This window comes from Protopterus annectens, chromosome 1.part2, assembly GCF_019279795.1.
Source record: "Protopterus annectens isolate FY-2018-M chromosome 1.part2, PAN1.0, whole genome shotgun sequence".
In the NCBI taxonomy this organism is placed as follows: Eukaryota; Metazoa; Chordata; order Ceratodontiformes; family Protopteridae; genus Protopterus; species Protopterus annectens.
Window position 1 is genome coordinate 564,695,048 of NC_056727.1, and position 27,695 is coordinate 564,722,742.

A 27,695-nucleotide genomic window follows, 5' to 3' on the forward strand; every position below is an offset into this window, starting at 1 on the left:
TCATAAAATAATGGATTACCAGTGTACATGAGGTAATTGCTACATTAAAACAACTCCAACCCTCATGCACGTGCAGAACAGTGCACGGCCCAAAGTACCAAGGTCCACCAAATTCAAAAAGGCCAGCACTCAAAAACAGCTCTCAAGCAAAACAAATTAAATTTAACCCAGAGATAATCAACATAAATACATTCCAAACACCCAAAGGGTGAAATGAGAAGCATACCAGTTTCAGCACTAAGCCTTCATCAGTGCAATAAAGCAATATATAAACATCTCATATATATACATATATATATATATATATATATATATATATATATATATATATATATATATATATATATATACACACACACACACACACACACACACACACACACACACACACACACACACACACACACACACACACACACATATATATGTACACACCCATAATTCAATCCTATTGGCCATTAAAACTGCTCATTAATTTCTGGAGAAATAAAGCCCCTAACCTAATAATTCACATACATTCCATATAGTTTAACATAGAGTGCAATCCCTCCTTCTGCATATTTGTTCCCCCAACTTTATCAATAATAATAAATGAAAACCTGGCCATAGTGTGTTTTAAACTGTGTTTGTACAAAGCATTAGTGCCCTTGGCACATCTGATATCACTCAAATATTCAGAAATTCTCAGTTTAAAGGGACATGTATTATTGATAAGCTCACCAGCCTGGGCATAAACCCTTACGTCACAAGATGGATCGCAAACTGGCTTTCAGACAGATCCCATAAAGTAAGAGTAGCGGGATCTATGTCCAAATCCAGACCAGTAACGAGTGGTGTGCCTCAGGGCTCTGTCCTAGGGCCCCTCCTGTTTGGCATATACTTCTCAGAAGTACAGGCAAGCATGGAAGGGCTGTGGCTGACTAAGTTTGCGGACGAGTGCAAACTGGGTGCTATAATAGCGTCTCCGGCCAACATGGAGATCCTCCAGAAGGGCCTAATGCATGGTGTCAAAGCCATGGTCTCAAGCTAAATGCAAAAAAATGTGTAGTAATCGCCTTTGGAAAAAACAGAGTACCCGCAAACTACAACATAGGAGGTAATCCCCTGAAATCTGAAGAAGAAATAAATGATCTAGGGAACCAAGTAGATAGTCAGCTTTCCTTTGATAACCATGTTGCCAAAGTGGTTAGAAAATCCTTCTATGTGACCCATCTGATCACGAAAGGGTTCGCATCAAGATCTAAGGATGTAATGGTGCCCCTCTACTCTTCCCTCATCAGACCCATTATTGAGTACAATGCACCAATTGGAATGTACCTGGCTAGACATCTCCAGCAGCTGGAGAGACCACAGAGGTACCTAACCAAGAGGATTACTGGCCTCAAACAGTTGCCCTATGCAGCATGATTGAAAAAGCTAAGACTGTTCTCTGTTGCATACCGCTTTCTCAGAGGCGATCTCTGTCTAATGTACAGAGCCATGTCCAACCCACAATTGCTGAACATGCTCCATCTTAGCAAAATCAAATCTACTCAAGCTACACGCTCTAGGGATATAAACCTCAACACAACAATGAATAGAATATGCTGGAGGGATAGATTCCCTTCGCAGAGACTTCCCTTACTATGGAATAGGGTCCTGATCTACATAAGACAGAGCCCCTCACTATCACTCTTCAAGAAGAACCTTGATGAGTGGATGGGTAACAGAAAGTTCACACCGGGGATCACACCAACAGCACTACTAGATAGGGGCCAAGGGTACTAGCTGCTAGTACAAGGGTCTAGAGAACTACTAAAGGGGTGGTGAATACCGCACAACATGGCTGGGCTAATATATGCCTTCGGGCAGATAGCCCAGTACCAACCTATGAACCTATGAACCTATCAAGTTTGACCTATATAAACAGTAGAACAAGTGCAGCTAACTTAATATTAACTGGATAATAACTGGATTATTTCCATGTTACTCAGTGTCGGAAAATATTTTTGTACAAGTTGTCATCTCCTTTTGAAGGAATTTGAATTTAAAATTGTATTTTGATCAAACATCAAATACTGATCCAGGTTATCATGGTTTCATGTTTAGAACATCTTCTTTCATGCCTCCCATGAATAAACATGTGGCTATGTTTCAAAATTTGGTTTTGAAGGATTTACATTTTTCATATAATTTACATCAATGGGGTAGGCAGGATAATTAGTCCAATGCACAACACCAAGCTCTAGACAGGTTAAGTCGCAATAAGCGTATAGTTATTAGCCAGATTGATAAAGGAAGAGCGGTGGTTGTATGGAACTGGAAAATGTATTCTAATGAAGCCATTAGTCAATTATCGGATCATCAGTTTTATCAATTGATGTTCCTGGATCCTACATCTACTTTCAAAAAAGAGATTGATGAGTTTTTAGTTTTGGCATTTCAAGAGGGTATTATTTTGAAGGAAGTAAGGTATCATCTGACTGTGGTAAACCCCACAAGGCAGATTTTTTATATGTTACCAAAGATTTACAAAAACCTTGAAAAGCCTCCAGGGAGACCAATCATTTTGGGAAGGGGGTCCTTAACTGAATCCCTTTCTATTTTTGAACAGATATTTGAAACCCCTTTTGGTATATGAGCATTTGCACATTCAGGATACCACTTAGTTTTTAAACATCATTGATGAGATGCAGATCAAGGAGGGATGGTTGCTGTGCACATTGGATGTATCAGCATTATATACCAACATCCATCTTTGGGCAGGCCTTCTGGCCTTGGAAAATTGGTTAACACGAGTATCCTTATATAGCCCAGGATTTAATACATTTTTATTATGCCTTATGGAGCATGTACTCACTAAAAATCTTTTTTATTTTGATAATCAGTGTTACTTGCAATTAAAAGGGACTGCGATGGGGGCTTCATTTGCACCCGTCTGTGCAGGTCTGTTTATGGGCTATATAGAGGAACAATTGATTTATGATGGGTGCCATAACGTCTTTCTTAGTTCTGTGGATATTTGGCATCATTGCCTAGATGACTGCTGGTTGGTATGACGTTCTGATGTGGGTTATCTACAAGAATTTGTTAAATATTTCAATGAAAATAAGTAGGGTATTAAATTCATTATGAGTTATCATGCTAAGATCATCACATTTTTAGATGTTAAAGTTGCTGTAATGAATGATGGTACCCTACAAAGCTCAATATTCAGAAAATGCCCTTAGTTTAACACATTGTTACATGCCTCCAGCTGTCATCCAAGACATATGATTGACAATATTCCTAAGTCCCAAGTTCTGAGACTTAAAAGAATATGTTCATCTGCTGATGAATTTGGGGGTTCATGCTCAGGGTATGTTGTCTAGATTTACCAATAGGGGCTATCCTAGACAGTAAGTTCAACAGGCATTATCTTCTACTGATAAGGCTTTTAGATCAGATTTATTGAAATATCAGGTCAAGGACAATACCGATTGTAAACCCATTAGATTCATTATGAACTATGGGGCCAATACAACTTTTTTGCAGAGTGTTATACACAAGCATGTATTGAATATGGATGATAGGTTACAGGGATTAATACCTTCCAAATGTAGGTGTGCATACAGGAAAGTGAAAACTATTGCAGGTTGGTTTAGCCATTATAAAAAAGGTTTTGGTATTGGCAAAACCAACTCACAATCTACATTGGATGGGAATAAACTAGTGGGATGTTACCCATGTGGGCACTGCAGTTTTTGCAAGTTTGTTCCCAAAGAAAAATAATTTACCTCTTCAAACTGCTCCAAAGTGTTTGACATTTTGATATATGGCAATTGCAGTACGGACTGGGTTGTATATTTAGTTAGATGTACTTATTCTGCTTTTTATGTAAGTCAAACATCATGTCCCTTTAAACTGAGAATTTCTGAACATTTGAGTGATATCATATGTGCCAAGGGCACTAATGCTCTTTAGAAACACAGTTTAAAACACACTATGGACAGATTTTCATTTACTATTATTGATAAAGCTGGGGGAACAAATATGCAGAAGGAGGGGTTGTACTCTATATTAAACTATAAAGAATGTATGTGGATTATTAGGTTAGGGGCTTTATTTCCCCTAGGAATTAATAAACAGTTGTAATGGCTAATAGGATTGAATTATGGGTGTGTATATATTTGGCTGTATGTGTGCATGTATATATGTATATATATATATATATATATATATATATATATATATATATATATATATATATATATATATATCTGAGATGTTTATATATTTGCTTTACTGCACTAATGAAGGCTGATTGCCAAAACTGGTATGCTTCTCATTTCACCCGTTGGGTGTTTGGAATGTATTTATGTTGATTTAACTCTGGGTTAAATTTAATTCGTTTTGCTTGGGAGCTGTTTTTGAGTGCTGGCCTCTTTGAATTTGATGACAATTGCTACATTGCCTCAGGATTTCTAATTCGACCAGGTAGGCAGGAGAAATGGGAAGGTATTGTCCTTCCATAACTAGGTAAAAGGTGTGGTCAGTAACAGGAACTGACAAGAAATGACCAGTTGGGGATCCTATGAGAGGTAAAGTACACTAGTATAGATGAACAGAACTAGAGTGGGTAGCTCAGAGGCTGTAATGATCTGTAGACTGATAGGGAAGCAAAAGTAAAAATGCCCCACTGGAGAACAGACCACAACAACTAAGGGAAGATTTAATGTTCCTATAGCTGCCAATAGTAATTGCAAGTGCTATTAGTGCACAGCGGTGAGCTTCACTCAAACCTGAGCAAATGTAGGGCTTTTAAAATAAATGAAAAAACCTTACTGGTGGGCAAAATAGCCTATCAAAAGCTTAAAACAGAGCTTTAGTCCAGCAATCTGCAATGGATGGATCTCTAGCCACACACCTCCTGCCACAAGGCTGCAGAGGGCCCTCTCCAGAAAAAAGTTTGCTTGGGATTAGTGTTCAATTGAAATACAAGCAGAACTAGACACAGCAGAATTTGTGGCTAGTCTATGTGACACAGTACAAGTGCCCATAACACAAGTTAAATGCAGAGGTTGAAAAAACAGGCAAAAATTACAGTAAAAATGCAGAAATAACCAGCAAAAACAGTGATAACAGTTAGCAAGTGCAGGAATACAAGGACTAATGGTCTTATCTTTAGTTGTAAGCCTTGGATGGCTCAGATGCAGATAGCAGAGTATTGGCTGGTTGCCCACCTCAGTGGAGCTTGGTTTAAACAAGTGCAAACTTGTGCAAATGTGTAGCTTTTAAAATAAATAAAAAAACCTGGTGGGCAAAATAGCCAATCAAAAGTTCTGAACAGAACCCCAGACCAATGAGCTTTAATGGATGGATCTCTGGCCACACAGCTCCTGCCATAAGGGTGCAGAGGGCCCTCTCCAGAAAAAAGTTTGCTGGGGATTAGTGCTCAATTCAAATACAAGAAGAACTAGATACAGTGGAATATGTGGCTGGTCTATGCTACACAGTACAAGTGCCCAGAACACAAGTTAAATGCAGAGATTGAAAAACAGATAAAAAGTACAATAAAAATGCAGAAATAATCAGTAAAAACTTACATCTTCCCCTCACTACGTTATGGGACTACCATCCTTACTAACCACCATGCATCACAAAAATCAAAACTTAAACACTACCATAATAAAGTGGCTATATTTTCAGCAAATAACCCTTTCAAAACCTACCACTGTATCACACTAAAAAGCCTAAATTGGTTGGAACTACCTCAACAACTAACATATATATATATATATATATATATATATATATATATATATATATATATATATATACCTTCTTACCACCTATAAAATTGTCCAGCATCCATATGCTTGTCCAGCGTTAAATACAAGTCTACCCAGATATGTTTGCAATCAGTTACTATGATCCATTGACCAAGAAAATTATGTCTGTCCACAAATCTGTTGATTTTGCTGAGCATGGTCTGTGCTCTTACCATGTTACTAAAATCTGGAACTCCTTACTTTATATCCATAAGGTCAATACACTCCCTCAAGTCCTTTAAAATTATTCTGAAAGACTTCCTAGCCAAAATTTGTCTCTATTCTTGATCAACCCCAGGATTAGCTATATCCCCAAATATAGGCAATTATATATTCATATCTTACATCTCCTTACTCATCCCTTCTTCACTCACTTCCTTACTTTAATCAATTTCTCTCCCGACTCTATTTCTATGTATGCCATAACCCTGATTATCTCTCTCACTTCATATTGCAATTCCTGTTTGTATTATACTAACTTACCTTTAATTTCTCTATAAACTGGCTAAAATTCCTCTAAATATTAAATCATTGTCATATAAATGATATCTATTGTTAACCAATGTTTCAGAGTATGTCTAATGTGGTTTAATTATTTAAACTTTAGATGTTTTTATACTATTTTCTAAGATTGTAAAATTATTGTTCTTAAAATATGCTTGAAATATTTTGGAACATTTCTCTCTGGTCCCCCACTGAAAATGGGCACCTAACCAGTCGGACTCTCCCAGTAATCAAATGTCTATAAACAATAAAATAAATTTCAAACCTTCCTGCTCTTGGGCTTCCCAATTATTCAAATAAATTTTTCCTATTTTTTTGTGAAAGGATTAAAGTTGTATTAGCATTATAAGAACAGCATACAAATGGTGGTTTTAGACCTGTGGTTTATTTCATTACAAATCCCAATCCTGCCTTAGGGTGGTGACCACAACAGCATACATAGTGGAAATGGCAGCTGCACTAACTCTCAGGCACAAGACTTATGTGTCAGTTCACATTCCTTAGAGGGATTATTATTAGAAAACTAAAATGCAGTATTCATAAGCCTCCAGATTGCCTAAATATGAATTGCCATAACTTAATTATCCTTCTTTGCAGACTGTTAGATGTCCTCTCTTAATCCTGCTTCTTTAATCCCTACAACAGACTAAGGAAAGACCCATGATTGTGTGTTCATTGCTGACCATGTGGTTCTCCTATATCAGATTTCACAGATGTCATGTTGCTGAACTCTGAGTTTCCTTTGTTCCTGGGTCTTGCTTCCAAACTGAAGATGGTTCATTAATGGCAACATTTTCTGTTTGCACTGCAAATCAAATACCACTGACTGGACAACTGAATGGAAATGTTTCTGCACAGATAACTGAATTTGAAATCATAACCATTACCGAAGCATGTAAATTAGCAAAGGACAAAGCAGTTACTATTTTTACAGAATTAAATTATGCATATGGGGTGATTCATGATTTTGGGACACTTTGGAGGTAGAAAGGGTACATGGCATCAGCAGGAACTATTATTAAAAATTCTGTCTTTGTTCATGAACTTTTAAATGCACTTTTATTACCTAAGGAAATAGCTGTGGTCAAATGCACCACTGATAAGACTGATTATTCTTATATTTTAAAGGGAAATACATTTGCTAATATGGCAGCCAGAGAAGCTGCATTGTCTTGTAGATTCATGAATTCATAGATTCATAGATTGTTACTAGGCTAATGAACCAGGGGGCCTTTCTAAGCCTAGCCAAGTTTTCCCAAATGAATAATGACATCCTATATCCAAAAAAGAACATTGAGGGCCAGGCATTTATAACCTGACTCTGACCATAAAGGACAAGGGTGCCAGGCCCAATGTAAATTTCCTATTCCCCATTCACTGGTCTAAGCTGCGCTGAAATTTGGTAAGAGATAAACTAAGCTTCACATGGATGAGAAGCCTGTACCATAGGTGGGGCAGTCTCTGGGACACATATCTGTCTCTCCAGCATATTGTGTTTAAGTCACAGACAAAATTCAGGTTCCTAGACCTTGTATTTCTAGTACTGTTTGACTTACAAATATGCAGGAGATTCATAAGTGTGGAATTTGTGGATGCCTTGTAAGTCAGTCATAGATCACGTCTTGGCAATCTATAGGAGACTGAGTAGAGGGAAAGGGCTTTTAGGCACTCTGCTTAAAACAGGATTGGTACACTTTGTATTCTTTTTGCAAGGAATTTCTGTGGCCACTCTAGTTGGTGCATATGCCTGGCTAGGTACATATTGAAGGAGCATTGTATTCTATGATTGGAATGATAAGGTCAGACTACAGAGGGACAATGACCTCTTTGGACCTAGATTCCATGCCCTTATGTATAAGTTGTGCAACATAAAATAATTACCTCACCACTGTAGTCATGTGGTGGTTAAAGGGAAGGCTACTGTCTATGTGCGTTCTCAGATCCCTGACCACTGGGTCAACTCTTAGAGGCTTATTATCAGAATGCTAATTAGCCAGGATGGTTAACATCCTAAAGGGTACAGTTATGTATTTCTTAGCACTGAGCTTAAGAGCATGGCTTTGGCACTATTTGTTAGTTAGAGATAGGCCTTCTTGAAGAATACTAGTGTCTGCATGGGAGTCGATGATAACCCCCAGCTTGCAATTATCTGCAAACTTAATCAGCCATAAACTTCAGCATTTGCTTCCACTTTTGAGAAATAAATGCCAAAAAGGAGCAGACCCAGTACAGACTTCTTCGGAACTGTGCTAGTGACTGTCTTCTTGGTGGAGGTGCCCTTACATATTTTGACCTCTTGGGTCCTATCAGTGAGCCAGTGGGCTATCCTAGGTGATAAAAGGGTTTATACCTAATTTAGTGAGCTTATTTATAATGCCTGAGTGGGTTATTGCACCAAAAGCCTTGGCCAGTTCAAGTTAATCAGTGTGGACAGTCTTGTCCTCATCTATTGCTTTGGTGACCGTCTCAAAAGAAGTCCACCAAATTTAATAGGCATGACCTTCCCTTAACAAAGCTGAACTTTGATGGATCCAGCATTTGCAAGTTATCTATGTCTCCATTTATCATGTCCATGATGATTCTTTCCATGGCCTTACTTATGGTCACACTTACAGGCCTGTAGTTACCAGGATCAGTGGTTGGACAACCTTTGTGTAGGGAAATGACTGTAGCCATCTTCCATTCCTTGAGCACAAAACCTTACTGTAGGTTCCGCTTGAAAATTGATTCAAGTGGACCAGAGAGGTCATGTTTCATGCTGTTTAGTAAGTATCATGGGATGTTGTCAGGGCCCATCAATGCAGTGTTTTTGGCCTTGGAAAATGCATCGATGACCTGTCCAATAATGATGGTTGGGAGACTGTGGTATGTGTTATTTCCTTTGGACTATCAGGTGGGGCAATTTGAGATGAACTTGTCAACCAAAAGGTTGGCAATGGCCTCCATTTCAGGTAAGGCAATGGCCTCTGGTTCAGTTATGCTGTTCAGGCTTCCTTTTTTCCAGCCATTACAAGTGGCTTATGTACCTGTTTCTTTGCAGAAAGTATTGTATTTTTTAAAATCAAGCTGAGAACTACAAAAAGGTAAGGAGAATATGCGATGGCTCCCCAAACTCATTATGGCTCCATCCAGACGGAAGGCTAGTAGCCTCCCATTCTTTTCTAGTTTGATTAGTACAGGCTTATCATTTGCCATCCCATCTGGGAAAAAGTGCATTAATAAGGCAAATTTTGACTGACTGCTAAGCCCCTTACATCTCCTAAGCCATTCAGCATTTTGTAAATACTTGCACAGTTTGTGTTCAGCATAATGTGTCAAAGAGTGTTACCTTTCTCGCACAGTCTGTAAAAAAGCCATGGGGACCTTTTTAGTGTGTACAGTGGGTTTTATTGTACTCCCATAGCATCAGATGTTTAAGTATGTTTTAGTAATTGTGGATGTTTTTTCCAGATGGGTCAAAGCTTATTCCTGTGCTAGAAATGATGTGACTATGGTCACCAAAAAACTGTTGCAAGAAATCATACCCAGGTTTGGAGTACCTTGTATTCAGTCAGATAGAGGAACTTATTTCACAAGTCAGATAAAACAGGACATGTGTAAGATCATGAACATTAAAATAAAATGTCATTGCCCACATAGACCCCAGGCTTCAGGAGTTGCTGAGAGAAAGAATTAAACTTTAAAAACTAGAATTGCAAAGATGTGTGAGAAGACTGACCTCAAGTGGCTGGAGGATTTGCCTGTAGTACTGTTCAGTATTCATAGCGCAGTTAGTACTTCTGAAAAGTACTCTCCCCACAAGATCCTTATGGAACAACCCACGAGCATGCCTGCTACACCACTGCCCAGTAATTTGGAGTTACAAGATATTGATGAATTCACTTTTCTTTATTGCAAGTCTTATTTCTGTTCTGCAGTGTATTCATCTGCAGGTCAATGTAGCTCAACAGCAACTTTACCCCACATCTTGCCAAAGCATCACACTAGGCAACTGGGTGTACATACAGTCCTTCTCCAGTTATCATACCCTCCAGCCTAGATGGAAGGGACCCTTCTTGTTTCTTCTTATGACAGCCACTGCCATTAAATGTGAAAGATCAACTACCTGGATTAATGTCAAACGTGAAAAAGTTCCTTCCTTGTGAAAAATATCAATGAAACGTTGACAATGCCATTCCACCCATACTCAATGACTAACCAATTCATCCAACACCAGAAGAAAAAATAGGAAAGCTAACATGATCAGAAGTGAAGACTAGTGACCCAGCAACTTTGCTGACACTGGATAATGAGCAGAAACCAGTTCAGAAATCGAAGACTGAATCAGGTGACCAAGTTTCACTCATAGGACTTAGCACAGAATCCAGTATGGAATTTGTTCAGAAATCAACAATATGTGAACTATAGGAAGAAAGTAAATCATCCCGTCTTGCAACTCCTGGCAAATCCCCACCAACCCAGTCCAGTCTGTTATTCATATGGACTTGTCATTGGAATTGGTATCCTGGTATTCATCATTCTTTTATTGCATTTTCTTCTTTCACTAGAAGTCATCAGAACTGCAAGTAATGAACAATTTTGTATTAAAGAAAAACATTTTGTTAAAATTTTACAAAGATGATGAGACTGGAATCTTAAATTTAATACTTTTTCTGCTGCAATGTAAACCCACGATAAAACAATGAATGTTAGTAACTGTTAGGTGCATGCACATATACCAATGGCACATGATGGGGGCATTGCTTTTTTCCAGTACCAGGAACAGAGACAGCAGTAGTAGCAGTGTTTAAACAATTTTAGGTAACATTTTTGGCATAATGTTATCCCTTTTTCTAGACTTATTCCACTTCATTTATTAGTAGCTGTAAAGGGTCATACTTGCTACGCTAAAAATGAAACATTCCCTGTTGAATGAAGCAATTGCAGTGTTGCTCGGTGAATATATAATGTGGCTGCAGGACATGCTGCATGAGATTCATTACATTTGTGGGGTCAGGCTTAGCCTTGTTTGCCAGTGGACCAGTCAAGGTGTTGTTACATTGGTTGTGTCATTTCAGCTGTTCAACATACAGAGACTTTACCCAGTGGAACAATTCACATGATTTGCTGGAAGAGAGAATCACAGGACATTAAAAATCCAGTTGGAAAGATAGATGCTTCCTGGATTTATCATCATGATTTAGAACAGACTGCATTCAAAGGACTATGACATATGGACTTGCCTGATGATGTCGGGTCTATATTAGATAATCGAACTTTTAAAAGTTGGAGTGTCATATGGTCGATACTATATGATCAAATTTTTGAAAGTTTGAACGTTTTAACAGAGATCTCCGTACAGCGCGGAATGGGAAGATTTCCCTTTTCTGCACTATAGTGCGATCTCGGAGTTGGTATATTTAAAGAGTAGGGGGTGTGGGGGGTGTTCAGGTAGGTTATTTGTATAGTTAGATGTTCAAACTTTTAAAAGTTTGATCATATGGTGTCGACCATATGACAGTCGAACTTTTGAAAGTTCAATTATCTAATATGGACCCGATGATGTCATGTCTAGGGCAGGTATTTTACCTTCTTGTGTGTTAGCAAAGTCTATCTGGGAATTGAGAGAATTGTCTAAATTGTTAGAAGTGTCGAGTAATACAACTTCAAATCTGTAAATCAGATTATCATTGAAATAACTGGTATACATAGTGTAGTGCTTTAGAACAGAACGGCACTTGACTTCGTCCTCCCTTTTAAGAGGAGGTGCATGCATGCATGCTCATCCAAATGGAGTGATGCTCATTTATACCAGACAATAAGCATGCCATTCGTCATCATTTAGAAATCATTCAGAAAGTCACAGAGTTGTGACATGCTAGAGAAGCTGACAACTCAGTTCCGTGGGTAAGAAATTTGTTTTCAGGATGAAGATTTTTGAAAATTTTGCTGCTTATTGTTGTTACTGTGATTCGTTTATGCATAATCCTATTTATGTGTACAGTGAGAATGATAAAGCTTCTTGCATCTTGACAAAGTATTAAATTGCAGAATATTCACATTAAAAATGAAGCTGAGAAAGTGTCACTAACCACCGTCAGAAGAAATTATGATGAAAAAGAAGACAGTGAAAACAGTGAGATAGAACGTTTTGGACAGATTTATGAGAATGTACTCAAGAAGGAAAATGAGCCTGAGCGGTATTCAAATTGTTTCTTTATTCAATCCAGAAATAAACGCGTTTATCGCTCACAAATCTATTTTTTTAAAATGCTTATACAAGCATTGTATCTGTAGAGGACAGAAGGAAACCATATGGGAAGTGTGTTTGACTGGATGTAAAAAAGTGTCTACTCATTTCAAAACCTGTTATTACTGTCCGGTCACAAAGAATTGCTTGACCCAAGTGATGGTCTAGAGTATCAAATGGGGAATTGAGACGGGAGAAGTGTTTAAGTGGTTTGTACAGTCATTTTTGATTGAAAGCGAAATCCATCTTGTTTTAAAAATGGATCCTGACTGTATAAGCCTGTCTTTTTTTCCATCTTGGCATTTCCTAGTGCCAGTATGGAGAAACAGAATGCATGCCTACTAAAGGAAAACTTAAATAATGGGTCTGCTGATTCTCAGTAAGCAAAACAATATAGAGATGTTTAGATTTAATTGGTCAGTGGCCATAGCCTGACAGATAACAAAATGTTTTCCCAGAGCTTTTACAGTATAAAGATGACTGCAGTTTCTTTGTTACAGGAGACAAGACCTTGTTTGCTTTCCTTCCATGAATGTTTGTTCTTTTACAATAAAGTGAAATTCTGAACTGTGTTGAATGAATTTATTTTGTACCTTAACAGGTACATAGACAAATAGAGGAAACCAGATCCTACCTTCTACGCAGACTAGCTATGGTAGCCTGGGATATAGCTTTTCAGTGCAATCTCACTTTACAGGCATCTTGCGTACCATCAGAACAACAATTTGTAGCAGACAAGCTGAACATAGCCAGAATATACCCTTATTAATGGAAATTGAATCAGGGGGTCTTCCAAGAATTAATCCAGTTATGGGGACACCTGAAATAGATCTTTTTGCCTCCACTGACAACAATCAGTTGGCAAATGCCTGCTCCATGCAGGAAGACCTGGAAAACATATTTTTTTTTCTTTTCCTTGGAAAGGAATGTTCCTGTATAATTTTTCACCTTTTCCACTAATACCAGGGTCATCATGAAGATTACAAGGACTCTCCAAAGATAGCTAAGGGAAATTACCACAAGCTTCCTTATAGGCAGAACCTACTCACATGTGACAAGGGGTGTTTCATACTTCCCAACACCAAGCAACTTTAACTAATTGCCGGGATGATAGAATCCCAATACTTAGGCACATATGTTCTGAGGACATGCAGCAGATATTAAAGGAGGCAGAAAATGCTACTAAAAATCAAATTCATATTGTAGCACATAATAAAATCCAAACCAGCCCAGAAGTTAAAAATGTTGAAACACCGGTGCCCAGTAGGAAGGTAGCTGGAATAAAGAAGCTGAACTACGACAAAGTAAAATCTTTTTTAATACAAAATGGTGAGCGCTTTTGCAATGGTAACCATTGCTTCATCAGATAGTTCATTCAAACAGCAACAGCACTTAAATACTTTAATTCTGACTGCCCATTAATTTCTCTCATAGATCTCAGATTGCGGTTGGTATTAGACTGGTCTGCAGACTGTGCAGGTTTCGGCCAAGTAAAGACATGCTGGTTGGTGAAATCTGTTAGATCCCTACACAGTTTCTTTTTCTTTTGCTCAAGCAGTCTGGTTTCATAACAGAGTATCTTATCAATTAGTTCATGCATGAAAACTTCAGTAGCTGCTTCCCCATAAAGCACAGACAGTTCATGTTGTTGCTGACGTATCTTTTCATTAAGCTCTTGTTCCACCGGCTTGAAAAAGTCCAGCCACAGTTGTATATATGCTTTACTGGTGTTAAGATTGATTTGTTGCCACTGGGCTAACAAAGTAGCGCAAGTGTTTCCATGCCAACACATATGCAAACCTGGTTATGGTTAACTGGGAATATGAACACTTGTTAGGTAATCCCCAAAAAGCCTTTTATAAGCATTTCGTAGATGATCTTTTTATTTTTTGGAAAGGTGATGGTGAACAACTTAAATCCCTGTATGCACATCCAAATACTACTAGTGACTTTTTAAAGTTTACGATGAACAGCTCTGAAATGAGTTTAGACTTCCTGGATGTTACCATATACAGAGAAAATGACCAATGGTCTACGAAATTACATAGGAAACAATGCTACAGACCATCTTTTCTACACAGAAACAGTATGCATAACCCTAAGATTTTTTCTAACATAAACAGAGGTCAGGCAATGAGAACATCTCGCCTATGTTGTCAAGAGGAAGTGTATAGAAATGAGTTAACTAAGCTAAGAACAGGTTTCATTAATAGGGGGTATAGTGAACATGAAATTGATAAGGTGTACCATAATGTACACAAAGAAAGGAAAGGTAAAGCTAAGCCCTACTACTCTGATAGAGCAGGTAGTGACATGGTAGGTATCAGGAATAGTGTATTATGACACATTCTGATGGTTTTACCATATGCAAGAGATGTGAAAAGGTTTGAAACCATCATACGACAAAATTGGCATATGTTGTTAGTAGATGAGGATACTACCAACATAGTGGGTGGACAACCACATTTTGCATTTAAAAATAAGAAAAATCTGAAACAGCAGCTTTGCTATCCAAGGATACCTACTCTGATGGATAGCACAGTGAATGATACCCATAGATGTGGAAAATGCACACAGTGCATTTATATAGATGAATCAAGTTTTTTCAAGCACCCTGAAACAGGGCATCTATGGGAGCTAAGGAATTATGCTGATTGCAATACTAAGAATGTAGTGTATGTAGCTCACTGCACAACATGCTTCCATTTCTATGTTGGCAAAACTAACCGTCACCTTAGGGAATGGATAAGGGATCACCTTTACTGCACTAGAAAAGGGCAACTGTATAGTGCTTTGGCTAAGCATACACTGGATAAGGGGGATGACCATAAATTTTTATTTCAGGTTTTACACATTCAGAATGTCAGCAATAGGATGGGGGACATAGTCAATACTACTGAAAATATTGCATTTAGGAGCACACAGAGGTTTGGGTTTGAGTGATAGTTCTCCATTGAAGCCAGTGCTAAAATCTAGAAGGTTAAAATAAAATAAATAATAACAATACTATCTTAACAAGAGAAGACTACATAAACACATGCAGGGCTTTGGGTCAATATGACAGTATTTATTGAGCTGCTTTTAGCATAGATATCACTAAAGACAAGTATTTGTTGAGATGTATGTTTAAAGCATATGTATTTACTAGGTGAACAGCATGTGTATTTATTAGGCAGAATATATGTATTAAGTTGTTGAGTGTGGTACTGCTTATATTTTTATATAAATGTACATATATTTTTATGCTTATACCCACACACACAAGCAGTTACTAAATGGGAACATGAGTATATGTATTTATTCACTGACTTTTCATGTATTTTATTTATATTCATCCACATGTTCTTGTTTTTACATTTTGTGCATGTGTTTTTTAAACAGTGTTCTTCTGACTTCAGCAATTAACTAAGGGCAAAACGTAACCATAGTAATTAATTGATTGCTGAGTGCTGAATTAACTCTGAGTGGTAGGATTGGTTGTTTTAGTAATGAATTAAAGTATTTAAGTGCTGTTGCTGTTTGAATGAACTGTCTGATGAAGCAATGGTTACCACTGTGAAAGCGCTCACCATTTTGTATTAAAAAAAGAAGATTTTACTTTGTCGTGGTACAGCTTCTTTATTCCAGCTACCTTCCTATTGGGCACCTGTGTTTCAACATATTCAAATGGAAAATGTTCTCTCATTGGTGTCAAGACAAGAACCAGTACATTTTCAGTGCTACCATCTCTCTGGTTCTACATTATTTGTGTGAGTTACTATCCTCTGACCTGTTTTACTCATCCATCAAAGTTTATTTGCTGTCCATTAAAGCATGTCTGCCCATGGATCTGCCTCTTTCAATGCATTCTCATGTGAAAATGCTTTTGAATCGGGTGTTGCATACCAAGCCTCCTAGAAAACAGATGACTCCTCCTTGGGATCGTCATTTTGTCTTGGAAGAACTAACTGTTGCCCCATTTGAAAAAACTCATTTGGCTGACTTGAGTGTTTTAACATGAAAAACAGTGTTACTTATTACTCTGACCTCTGTAAGAATAGTTGCAAGCTCTTATGGTGGATCAACCTTATCTCATTTTCCTCAAAGAAAGGGTTTCCTCAAAAACTATTCCTTCATTTATGCATAAAGTGGTATCCAAGTTTACTTTGAGCCAAGCTGTCCATCTCCTTACCTTCTTTCCAGAACCTAAAAATAATGGAGAAAGGATGCTCCATACCTTGGATGCCCATAGACAGCCAGGGTTTTATCTTGACAGAACAAAATCTTTTAGGAACTATGATCAATTGCTTATTTCCTGGGAAGGAAAAATGAAAGGACAACCAGTGTTAAAGCAGATTCTTTCCGAATGGTTGTCTAATGCTATTACCTTTTGTTACCACAACAAGGCAATTTGTAGGCAGGGTCAATGCTCATTCCACCAGGGCCTTGGCTTCATCTGTTGCTTTTTTGGAAAAGGTTAGAAGCTAGAAGTATTTTAGCAGTAGCAACTTTATCTTCTGTGTAGACCTTTACAAAGCATTACAAACTAGATTTATTTTCCACATCTAGGACAGACTTTGCTAATAACATTCCCCAGAGTCTCCCAGTCAGTCTAACATGTGGTAATCTATTCCTATAGCTAAGGCTACTGCAGCAGTGATCTGTATGAAGAACATAGTACAGTTGTGTAAGTAAATTTGCCATAGCAGTAGATGTTTGAATGATCACTGCTGCAACAGCTGCTGCTCCCTCCTTTCATCCTCCTTATTATTCTATGTTTTAGTTGCCAGGGTGAGATCCTCTACATTATTTCCCAGCATTGACCTTTTCAGGGTTCTATCCTCCCTCTCTCACTTTGCATGAAAGATCTGAAGGGCTTGATGCCCAGACCACTCTTTGCATTCAGCTCAGCTCAAGCTGATGAATAGTTTGGTCCTATGAAAGGTGCCTTTGAAGCTTTGGAAGCTAGCCAGCTGTTAGATCCTCTGCAAGATATAACCAATACAGCTAAGGCTTAGGCAACTCCACTTTCTTGGGGTAGAAACTATAAATAAAGTCCATCTACTTAGTTTATTAACCATACCATTTAGCTATACCTAATTTTGCCTCATATGTTTGTCCTGTCCATTATACAGTTTTTGATTATCTGGTAAATCACTGGGGATTACAGTCGGGCAGTAATGCCAGTCATTAGTTTTATCCTTCTTATTCTTCAGAAAATTCTTGATGATGCAAACATTTAGCAAAGAAGTAGAGGGGTATGTTATTGACTTTGGTAAATGTGTAATTTTAAGTGTAATTTGTGTAGTTGCTAAAGTAATTTCCGTTATTTTCTTAATTTGAGTGTTGCTGACTCATTCATCATCCTGGAACCAATGTACTTTGGTAAATTCTTAATCTTGATATTCATTATTGTTTATTACATACTTCCGAGTCTAAACAGTATGCATTAAGACAGAAAAAATCAAACAAAAACATCAAAATGAATGTTAAAAGGATCAGGAACTCTTGTGCAATTTAGACCATGTAAAACATAACGTTAGAACTAAGATTTTAAAGTTCCTCCACATTACCTCCAGCAGCCAGTGTGTTGATTTCACTGCATAATAGTAACATGATGGGTGAAAGTCAATCCCCAGCCATGAAATGCTGCTCCTGCTGCAGTCTCTAAAGCAAAGGGAAAGTGCATTGTAGTAATCTAGGTGGGAAAACATTACTGCATGCATTACTGCTGTTTGGTACAATGGATTTAAGTGTTTTATCTATGCAGCATTCTTTAAATGAAAGTAATACGATTCAACAACTACCAACCCTGCCCCTACATTGTTTGTGAGCTCTAACATCCAAGATTTTGTACACTTAGCATTAGCCTAAGCCAAATGTCATTGAATAGATGAAAGGAGATGGGTAAGCAGCCAATTCCAGATGCAAAGCTGCATTCATTGGCATTACCTCTGTCCTTGGCAACTTGAGTTAAGATAACTTTATACCACCCAAGACTGGATGGCTCCCCAACATTTTTCTAAAGTAAGAACAGACTCCTGAGAAAAACAGAGATACAGCTGAAAACCTTGGCCTTTAATGACATCTCTTAATGGTAGCATATATACCATGAATACCAAATGAGGAAGAATGAAGTCCTACTGAACTGCAAATTAATTGGACATCTTTCTAAGGAATTAGCTCCTAAGATGACTGACTAATAACAAAAAAGAGGTAAATTAATCTACAGTAAGTAGACAGCAGAAATGAATATCATAATCGACAGTGTTAGATGCTGCTAAGAGTTCTCCTTGGACCAGGCTGTAATATAAACTTTGATCTTTGAAGATCAGGATGTCATTTATTACTCCAAGAGGGCAAGGCAATGTCAGTGTAGTGCCAGTATTTGAAACCAGACTGGTAGGGACCCAATAAATAATGAGAAGGCAGATATGAATATAGCCAAATGTATGGCACATTTTCGATAATCTTTCTTACAAAGAAAGCTAGAGAAGTGTGGAGAAGTTTGCTTTATTGGTCAGATTCAAAGAAGGCTAATTGAGGACAGTGCAATGCCTTCTTAGAATGAAATGAAAAACTCCAGGCTTTAAAGAAATACAGATGACCTAGAAAATTACTGGACCTAGAGTATCTAGATATTTTACAAGTTTGGAGGTCCAGCATCCAAATCTCATTTAGAAGATTGCAAACCTTAAATAACTTTCTTAACCCCTTCAGAGTTGCCATACAGAAAAACTCTTTCTACAAAAGTATGGACAAACCACATGTTCCTCAGATCCCTATAACAGACCAGTTTAATATCAAATGACAAAACATTAAGAAAAAAGAAAGAAAACCCAATAACAGAGGGTGACATGGAAGGGATACAAGACAGGGAAGGAACTACAGGCCCTGTTTGGACAAATGATATCCTTACAATATACACAAATGACTATGACAGAAGCAGTGAGCAACTATAATACTCTATAAAGAATTCCTTCCTTTAGTTTTTGTAACAATCCAAGTGATAACACTATGAAAATCAGGAAATAAAACATCCCACCAAGCCATCACTGATCCCCTTCATTCATCATCAACCCCCTTTTCCCAATTTCTACATGGGGTCAGGATGTTGCGTAACCGTCACCATCTCTCTTGATTGAATGCCGCACTCCTGCCCTCCTCGACACTCATGCCTGACTGTCACAGATCTTCTCTCACACAATTTGTCCACCTCTTAGCTGGATGCCCTTGTTTCCTCTTACCTACTTCCTGTCTGTTTTAAATCTTCGTCACCAGTTAGTCTTCTGTTTTTCTGCAGATGTACTCGAACCTCTGTAATCTGTTCTCTTTGATCTTTTCTGCAATTGGACCTATTTGGCTTTTTCTCTTATGTCCTCATTTCTTTGTCTGTCCCACAGTGTGCATCCTACCACCCATCTCAGGCACTTCATTTCTATTACCTCTAGCTTCCTCAACTGCTCTGCCTTCACTGCCCAGGGTTCTGTACCATACAGTAGTTTTGGTCGCACCACTGTTTTGCACACCTTACTTTTCACCTTCTTTGGCATTCTTCTGTCATACACTACACCTGACACTCTGTGCCAGTTGGCTACAGCCCCTCTGATTCTAACTTTGACCTCTTCACTCAGACTTCCCTTCTCCTCAACCAACCCTCCCAGATATTTGAAGCTGTTCATCTGTTCCACTATCTTTCCTTTTGTCTCAGTTCTCAGCTTCTTCTGACATTCCCAATTTACAGCCATTACCACTGTCTTATATGTATTTGGTTTCATCCCATGTGCTAAAGTTTTGCATTTCATTCCCCTATCCTTTGCTAAAGTCCTTGCTCAGAGTCTGCCTGCAATGTCACATCATCTGCATATAGCAACTTTGTTGATCTGTTCCCTCTTACCCGTTTGTTAATGTAATCCATCACCAGTATGAACAGCAGTAGGCTCAGAGCTGACCCGTGATGCACACTGTGACACCCATGCACTGGCCCAGTAATCAAGGAGCCTCAATCCTCACCACTAGAACCAGTGAGGGGTGTGCACATTGGGAAGGATAGCAAGTACACACACTGTAAAGTACAACTTCCCTTAAGAGCACACAGAGATCACAGTCAGTCTGGGGCCGGTTTCTCCCTTTCTCTCCAGATCCCCAATAAGACTCCCCACTGGCACAGCTATGGGGTCCAGATCTCAGCCTAGTGGTCAATCTAAAACCTCCAGCACTCTCTCTGTCCAACCAGTGATTTGTGTCCCTGCCCAAGTAGCTGACAAAAACACTTTATAACAGACCAGTTTAATATCAAATGACAAAACATTAAGAAAAAAGAAAGAAAACCCAATAACAGAGGGTGACATGGAAGGGATACAAGACAGGGAAGGAACTAGAGGCCCTGTTTGGACAAATGATATCCTTGCAATATACACAAATGACTATGACAGAAGCAGTGAGCAACTATAATACTCTATAAAGAATTCCTTCCGTTAGTTTTTGTAACAATTCAAGTGATAACACTATGAAAATCAGGAAATAAAACGTCCCACCAAGCCATCACTGATCACCTTCACTTTAAGATCTGATTTAGATACAGACACACAGACAGTCCTGGGGAAGGCTGGCACAGGTTCTCCAGCTATGCTCCCCTTCTGCCCAGACTATAAGGTAGTACCGACTGCCACCAACCACTAATATCAGCTACTAAGACCCTTCCCAAAGGGTGACCAATTTCACTGTGTAACATTACTGTTATCCAAATACTAAGTGTGACTGAGCAGCAAGACTATTGGAGTGGTTTGGACAGTATCACCAAATACATGCGAGTACTCTAGAGCTTAGATTATCTCTAACAAAACAGCCACAGTTGAAAGGTTTAAAAATATTTAATAAATAATAAAAACAATACAAATCTCATCAATTCAACACAGTGCTAATCAAGAGTTCAGAAATCACAGGAACTTTAAAACAATATTGTAGGATAGTCTGACATAGATATAGAAAACAGCCAAACTAATCTGGATAAATTCCTATCTAACTCTAAGAGAAACTATGTCCTAAATAACTTTACTTACAAGGCAAAGTGCTAGTGAGTTGTTGTCAGCTTCAGACAAAATACAAAATGCTCAATCTTTCTCTCTGAGAAAGTCTTAAATTGATAACACCCAGTACTGCTGAGTTATTTCACATTACATGATTTTTATCACTTCTCCTTTAGTTCCCACGCTAACAGAAACTCAGAATTTACATTTCTTTGTAAGATGCACCTGGCCAGGAAGCCACAGCAATACAAGACACTTTTACATGTAAAATCTAGCAATTATCTCTGTCTTAATAATAACTCCAAGCTTGAGATCAAACACAGTTGTAAGTCTTTACTTAGCTTTCTTCCAGCAGGGTGCACTGTGGTCACATTTTTGAAGTTCAGCATATAACACAGTTTTCTTACATTTAGTTTTCTTTTCATTTGTAAAACAAGCCTGTGGATTATATTAATATTTACAGTTACATAGAATTATCTACAAAATTCTATCTAGCTAGGCTGGCAGCCTTCACACGCACCCACTCCTACTAGCAACCCCCCTGTGCGACCGAACACTGTTCATACTTAAGTCATAAGATCTTTGTACATAGCCTGCACTAAATCATGTTAACAGATCACCTTCATTGTAAAATGATAACTCTTTTCACCCCAACTATCATAGGATTTTTACATTCCATCCCAAATTGACTACTAAAGGTAAAGCGGTAATCTTACCTCTGTCTTTCCATCCAAAATCCTCAATATCTCTGTTACCTCCTAAGATCGTTATTCTGTACAACATCCATTACCATTGCATTACGAACTATTTCCAAATAGCTAACAATGCTATGTTGAAGAGCAAGCCCTCTTAGTGATTGCAAACCACTTTTCATGTCAGGTTCCCTCCCGCTTCAAAGCCTTGTAAGTGTATAAAAACCCAAACAAAAAAAAAATCACTGTTCAAAATTTCCCAACCCTAGCCCAGGTTTCAACTCCATATTTTAATTTTGTTGCTGATCCACATATCATACCTACATTTCCTTCTGTAATAAATCCTAAGCACACGCCAATACCATCTCTTGTCATGTAGGACTAAAACATTTTTCCAGTGAAAAGTTACAAATAAATGCTATAAATACCAAATAAAACTCATTATATAGTCCTACCTGTGGATTTCTATAGGAATACAGGCACCACATATGGAGAGATGAAAAGAGGTGACGCATACCAAACAAAATACCTTTTCAATGTCCCACAAGTCCTTTAAAATATGCCCACAGCCACCAGTCTAGAGTTTACTACTCCTCTCTTAAAAAAAACAGTGCAGAGGAAAATATCCTCATTATCTACTGGAGAATCCAAAATATTGATGTATAACCGCTAGGCATAAATCTGCCAAGTGACTGTTACTTTCCACAGATCTCAAACTTCAATGTCCTACTTACTGTCAGCAATTTGTCATCCACCATGTTCTTCCCCAATTCCCATAACGTAACAGATTTAAACTGGGAGGCAATCACACTTTCCTTCTGGGGCCTAACCCAGTTCTGTGATAGTGAAAAGGGTATAATAAACCAAAAGAATGTTTCTTGTCTTTCAAAACAAAAAGTCATAAACCATAATTGTACTGGAGTTGCATCAAACTAAAAATGTGTAAATGTTTGTTTGAAATACAAAAGTGAAAAACATACATTGTACTTGCTTTTAACTGAAGTGTAATATGTAAAGCAAAATGCAGTTTGCAGTTAAGTATTGCTTTTTTTGTCTGCACAAATGTTGTCAGGTATTGCAGAATATCTTTCTTAAAGGTTACTACATTAAGTGACATGATGGCTTCCTTATCTGGCCTCTGGCTTGTAAAATCTCTGGCTCCCTTCCCCCTTATACCTTTAACTATGAAATTAGAAGATACATTCTGAATTCAAACTAAATCCACAGGAAATCCAGTTTGGTAACTAATGAAACAATGGACTGGCTAGTAATCCTAGTCATTTAACAGTTATTGCTGGAAGACACCTTTGTGACAACATTACTGCCAGGAAGGCCTCTAACAATTTTATTTTGGACTTAAAACCCAGAGATATAGAGGTCACGTTGCATATTCAGCAGCAGACATATGAATGCTAGATAGAATTGTTAACCATTCAGTCTTCTCTGCATGGAAAAACACATGGCTTTCATATATCATGTCCGAGAACAGAGCCCATTAGGCATATTTTCAGGCAACTACCCTTAATAAACCAATAAAGTGCAGTGCATTTTACTCTCTGATTCATGTGTAAGTCCTGCATGAATGCTCTTTATGTTGCACATAGTACATGTGTATAGTGTCTCACCAAAATAGTAAATATACCAAGAATAGAATCATTGGTGCAGGACAGGATCCTTTTGCCCTGCCTCTGGAAGTGTGTATTTACTGGGTAGGGTAAATATTATAGCAATAACCCACGCCTGGGTGTGGGTAATGCTAAATTTACCCACGGTTGGCGTGGTTTGGTCCGGAGGGCGAAGCCCGAGGGACCAAACAAAGCCAACCGTGGGTAAATTTAGCATTACCCACACCCAGAAGTGGGTTATTGCTATTATACCATGACATTATTTAAGAAAAGAAACTATTCCTTTTCTTAAATAATGGCATAGTATAATGCCTGTTTACTGCCCTTCCGCAGATGTCTGGCATCCACGGCAGTTCTGATGTACTGCGCGCCTCGCAGTACATCAGAGTTGTATAAAGCAACGGAGAAAGCAAGATCTCCGTTGCTTTTTTTATGTTTCGCTATGTTAAATGAGTTTAACATAGCGAGACAGTTTTAAAATAAGCAATGGACATCTCCGTTGCTTATTTTAAAACTGTCTCACTATGTTAAACTCATTTAACATAGCGAGACACTGAAAAAAAGCAACGGAGATCTTGCTTTCTCCGTTGCTTTAAAACACTGTCTTGCTATGTTAAATGGGTTTAACATAGCGAGACAGCTTTAAAATAAGCAACGGAGACTTATTTTAAAGCTGTCTCGCTATGTTAAACCCATTTAACATAGCGAGACAGTGTTTTAAAAAAATGAGTTATACTAATGGAAAAAAGTCTGGGCGACCGGACCTTTTTCCATTAGTATAACTCAATTTACAACGGGCACGCTGGCCAATCAGCGTGCACGTTTTGGGGGGATCATGGTATAATATACCTTTTAGTGGACCTCTTAAGACTTTTAGGTGAGGTATTACTTATGTAAGCAGTTGGAGTTTGATATTATGTTGTTTATCATATTACTTGAGTACTTTTATATTCATATTATTTTGTATAATTAATATCCTTCTGACTTTATTTTTTATAGCTTTGAGTCTGACACACAGTGCTTGTTAATGTATTTGTTTTGTCTTCTATGAAAGGGCAGCAAAAAAAAAAAAAACAAAAGTAAATGTAGACTGTTATTTCTTAAAGCTGGGCTCTGCTTTAATGACCACAGTTCAGAATGTAATCTTCCGTTCTAGGGGACATCCAACTCTTAATAAATGTCTGCTCGAGGGTCGTCTGCCTTTGAATGGCATCCCATTCATATATATAAAACCTTTGTTTGTATTTTTCCTTTTAGTCATCTTTCTTCCTCCTCAACTCCAGGTATTGTCCATTTCTCACACGAGGCATATGCTGTATCATCATTTTTATTCCAGGACAAAAAAATGTCTCCTAGCCAGCTCCATTTGCAAAGATGGATAAAGCCCTGACTTTCAAAAACCTAGGTATGACTAGTGACCCGAGTACTAAAGGAAATTCATGGAGGAAATGAGAGTGGTGTAGCAATTGCCTGCTTATCCACCCCAAGGAAAGGGCCATAGCTGGCCCATAGGAAGGACAATGATGACTGTACATGTAATAATGGTGGCCCATGTACTGTGAATTAGCAAGTGTGTAAGCACACATCTTACTTCTGAAGGCAAGCAATGTATGCAGAAATCACAGCACAGACAAAGAGAGAGTGTTAGCAGCATAAATGTATAAAAAGCTCCACCTCGCATAACACATGATAATACTAATCTCAATGCTCAGCTCTCACCTCCTAGGGCAAAGAATAGGCCAGTGGGTTTTTGTTCTCTAGATGGACTGACTGAGCCACTATGGTAGCTGAGAAGTGAATTTGATGGCCAAAAAATTGATTTAGACTTTCAGTATCTTAATGCTTACCTAAGAGTAGCAGCCAGCCTACAAATTTAAGACAGATAACTCTGACAGGTATTGGATATTAATTCAGTAAGACAATTGCAACTAGTATATTTGCAGCAGTATGTGTCTGTTTACCTTCTCTAATAGGTACTGTTTGTTACCTCCACAGCTTCCTACATCAACGACAACAGCATCAACGTTTCTTTGGTTCTTATTTGGGCAGCGGCATTATTCTGGTCAGCAGCCCCTCTGCTTGGCTGGGGAAGTTATAGAGGTAAGATTATGTACTACTATTGGATGTTTAGTAGGTAAAATACATTCCTTCAACCTTAATACCCTTCCTATGTAATTATATATTATCTCTTTTACTACTATATTCTCCTCCCCCCAACACTAGCTAGCCATAATTCCCTGCACTCCATTTACAGGCCCCTGCTAGAGCGACACCCTTGGCGGCAGTCTAGTTGGCCTATGACTAAGGCCAGCTATGAGTCCATACCCCCTCCTACCAAATAACTCATACCATTCTCTCTCTTCCCCTCACACTACTTAGCATACCTCATCTTACTTACATCAATCTTTCCCAACACCCGTCTCTCTCTCTCTCTCTCTCTCTCGTCTCACCTATGGGTGCACTCTTGCTTCTTCTCACAGATACCCCACACATTTTTCTCTATTTACCTATTCTTTTTCACCCCTTTCCCTTCTTATGCAACTCCTCTCCTCCCATCTCTCTTACACATTCCATATTACATAGGGTACATATTAGTCCCATTTAGCTATCCTCTGGCACAGTTCTATCCAAATCTTATAATTTGTGTAGTCTACTTGTGTCTTGGCTATATTCTCCTAATATAAATCCTATATCTGTATCTACTGACCAAGATAGTTTGAATTAGTATTTGTATTAATGTCTGTCCTTTCCATCATTGTGAATTTATGGTTTATTCAAATGTGAATCTATGATTTATTCAAATGTGTAAAACTTATGTTGTTTGTCTTTGCAGCTTTTCTGCCCGGGCCTCTGCTGAAAATGGGCTCTCACACAGTCAGACTTTCCTGGTAAACAAAAGTAAAATAAATAAATAAACGAATAAATAAAATGGTCTTTTTAATAAGACAAAACAAAACATTAACCTTAAGAATACAGTTTTTGACTCCAAATAGTCACGGAATCTCTCCATGACTCTTTTCATTTTATTTGCTCTCTGAAGCTTCCTACACCTCGAGCGAAACCAGTCAGCATAAAAGTGAAATAAGGGCACTAAAAAAATTGGCTATTATACTCTGTAAAAATTATTTGTTCAGGCAATCCCCAAACAAGCATTTGTGTGTGTTATGAGTCCTGTGTACTCATTACTCATCATTAGAAGTGTTAGTCTGTTTTATAAGTACATACGTGATCTGATACTATTCAATCAATAATTAACAAAAATAAAAAAATAAAAATCACACATTTATGGTAACAATGTAACAGTAAACAAACAAAATAATTACAAAATGTGCATAGAACATAATAATGTCAAAAGCTCGATTAACTTAACAGATGCATCTGGATATATTATTAAAACAAAACCTAGCATGTGAATTTAAAAGTCATTGCTATTGGAAAATGACATAAAAACAGTTCATTTTCCATGCTCACGCCCCACCCCTCATGGAAATTCCCAAAATATGCAAGAAAGCTTGAAACTGTAAAAGCCATCTGCAATAGTGTACCTAAGATTCAATCTACTGATCACTGTCTCTTTTGAAAACTGATGAAAATCCTGTGCAAGACCATTTCACTCCAAATTCTTAGCTAGTTGAATTACTTTGGTCTATTGAGTACTGATGAATGACATTAACCGATGTCACGATGTTGACCAGTGTATACTTACTAAGACCTCATGGCAATTAAATTATGTGGGTCTTCCTCTTCTGCTCCCTGAGCTGGTATCACAATTCTGATCACAGAATCCTGCTTTGGATTTTAAAATGCCTGTCTGACAGAAATACCAGAGTCTGGCTGTTGAATTCCCA

At 38.0% G+C, this 27,695-nt stretch overlaps 1 protein-coding gene across 1 annotated transcript in view; it reads left to right on the forward strand.

Annotated features, from left to right (window-relative positions):
- Positions 1–27,695, forward strand: part of LOC122790194 (opsin-5-like) — a 570,713-nt gene that overhangs the window by 433,361 nt on the left and 109,657 nt on the right. Inside the window, exon 4 of the mRNA XM_044057777.1 lies at positions 25,843–25,947. Coding sequence (XP_043913712.1) covers positions 25,843–25,947 — 105 coding nt within the window. The remainder of the gene's footprint in view (positions 1–25,842; positions 25,948–27,695) is intronic.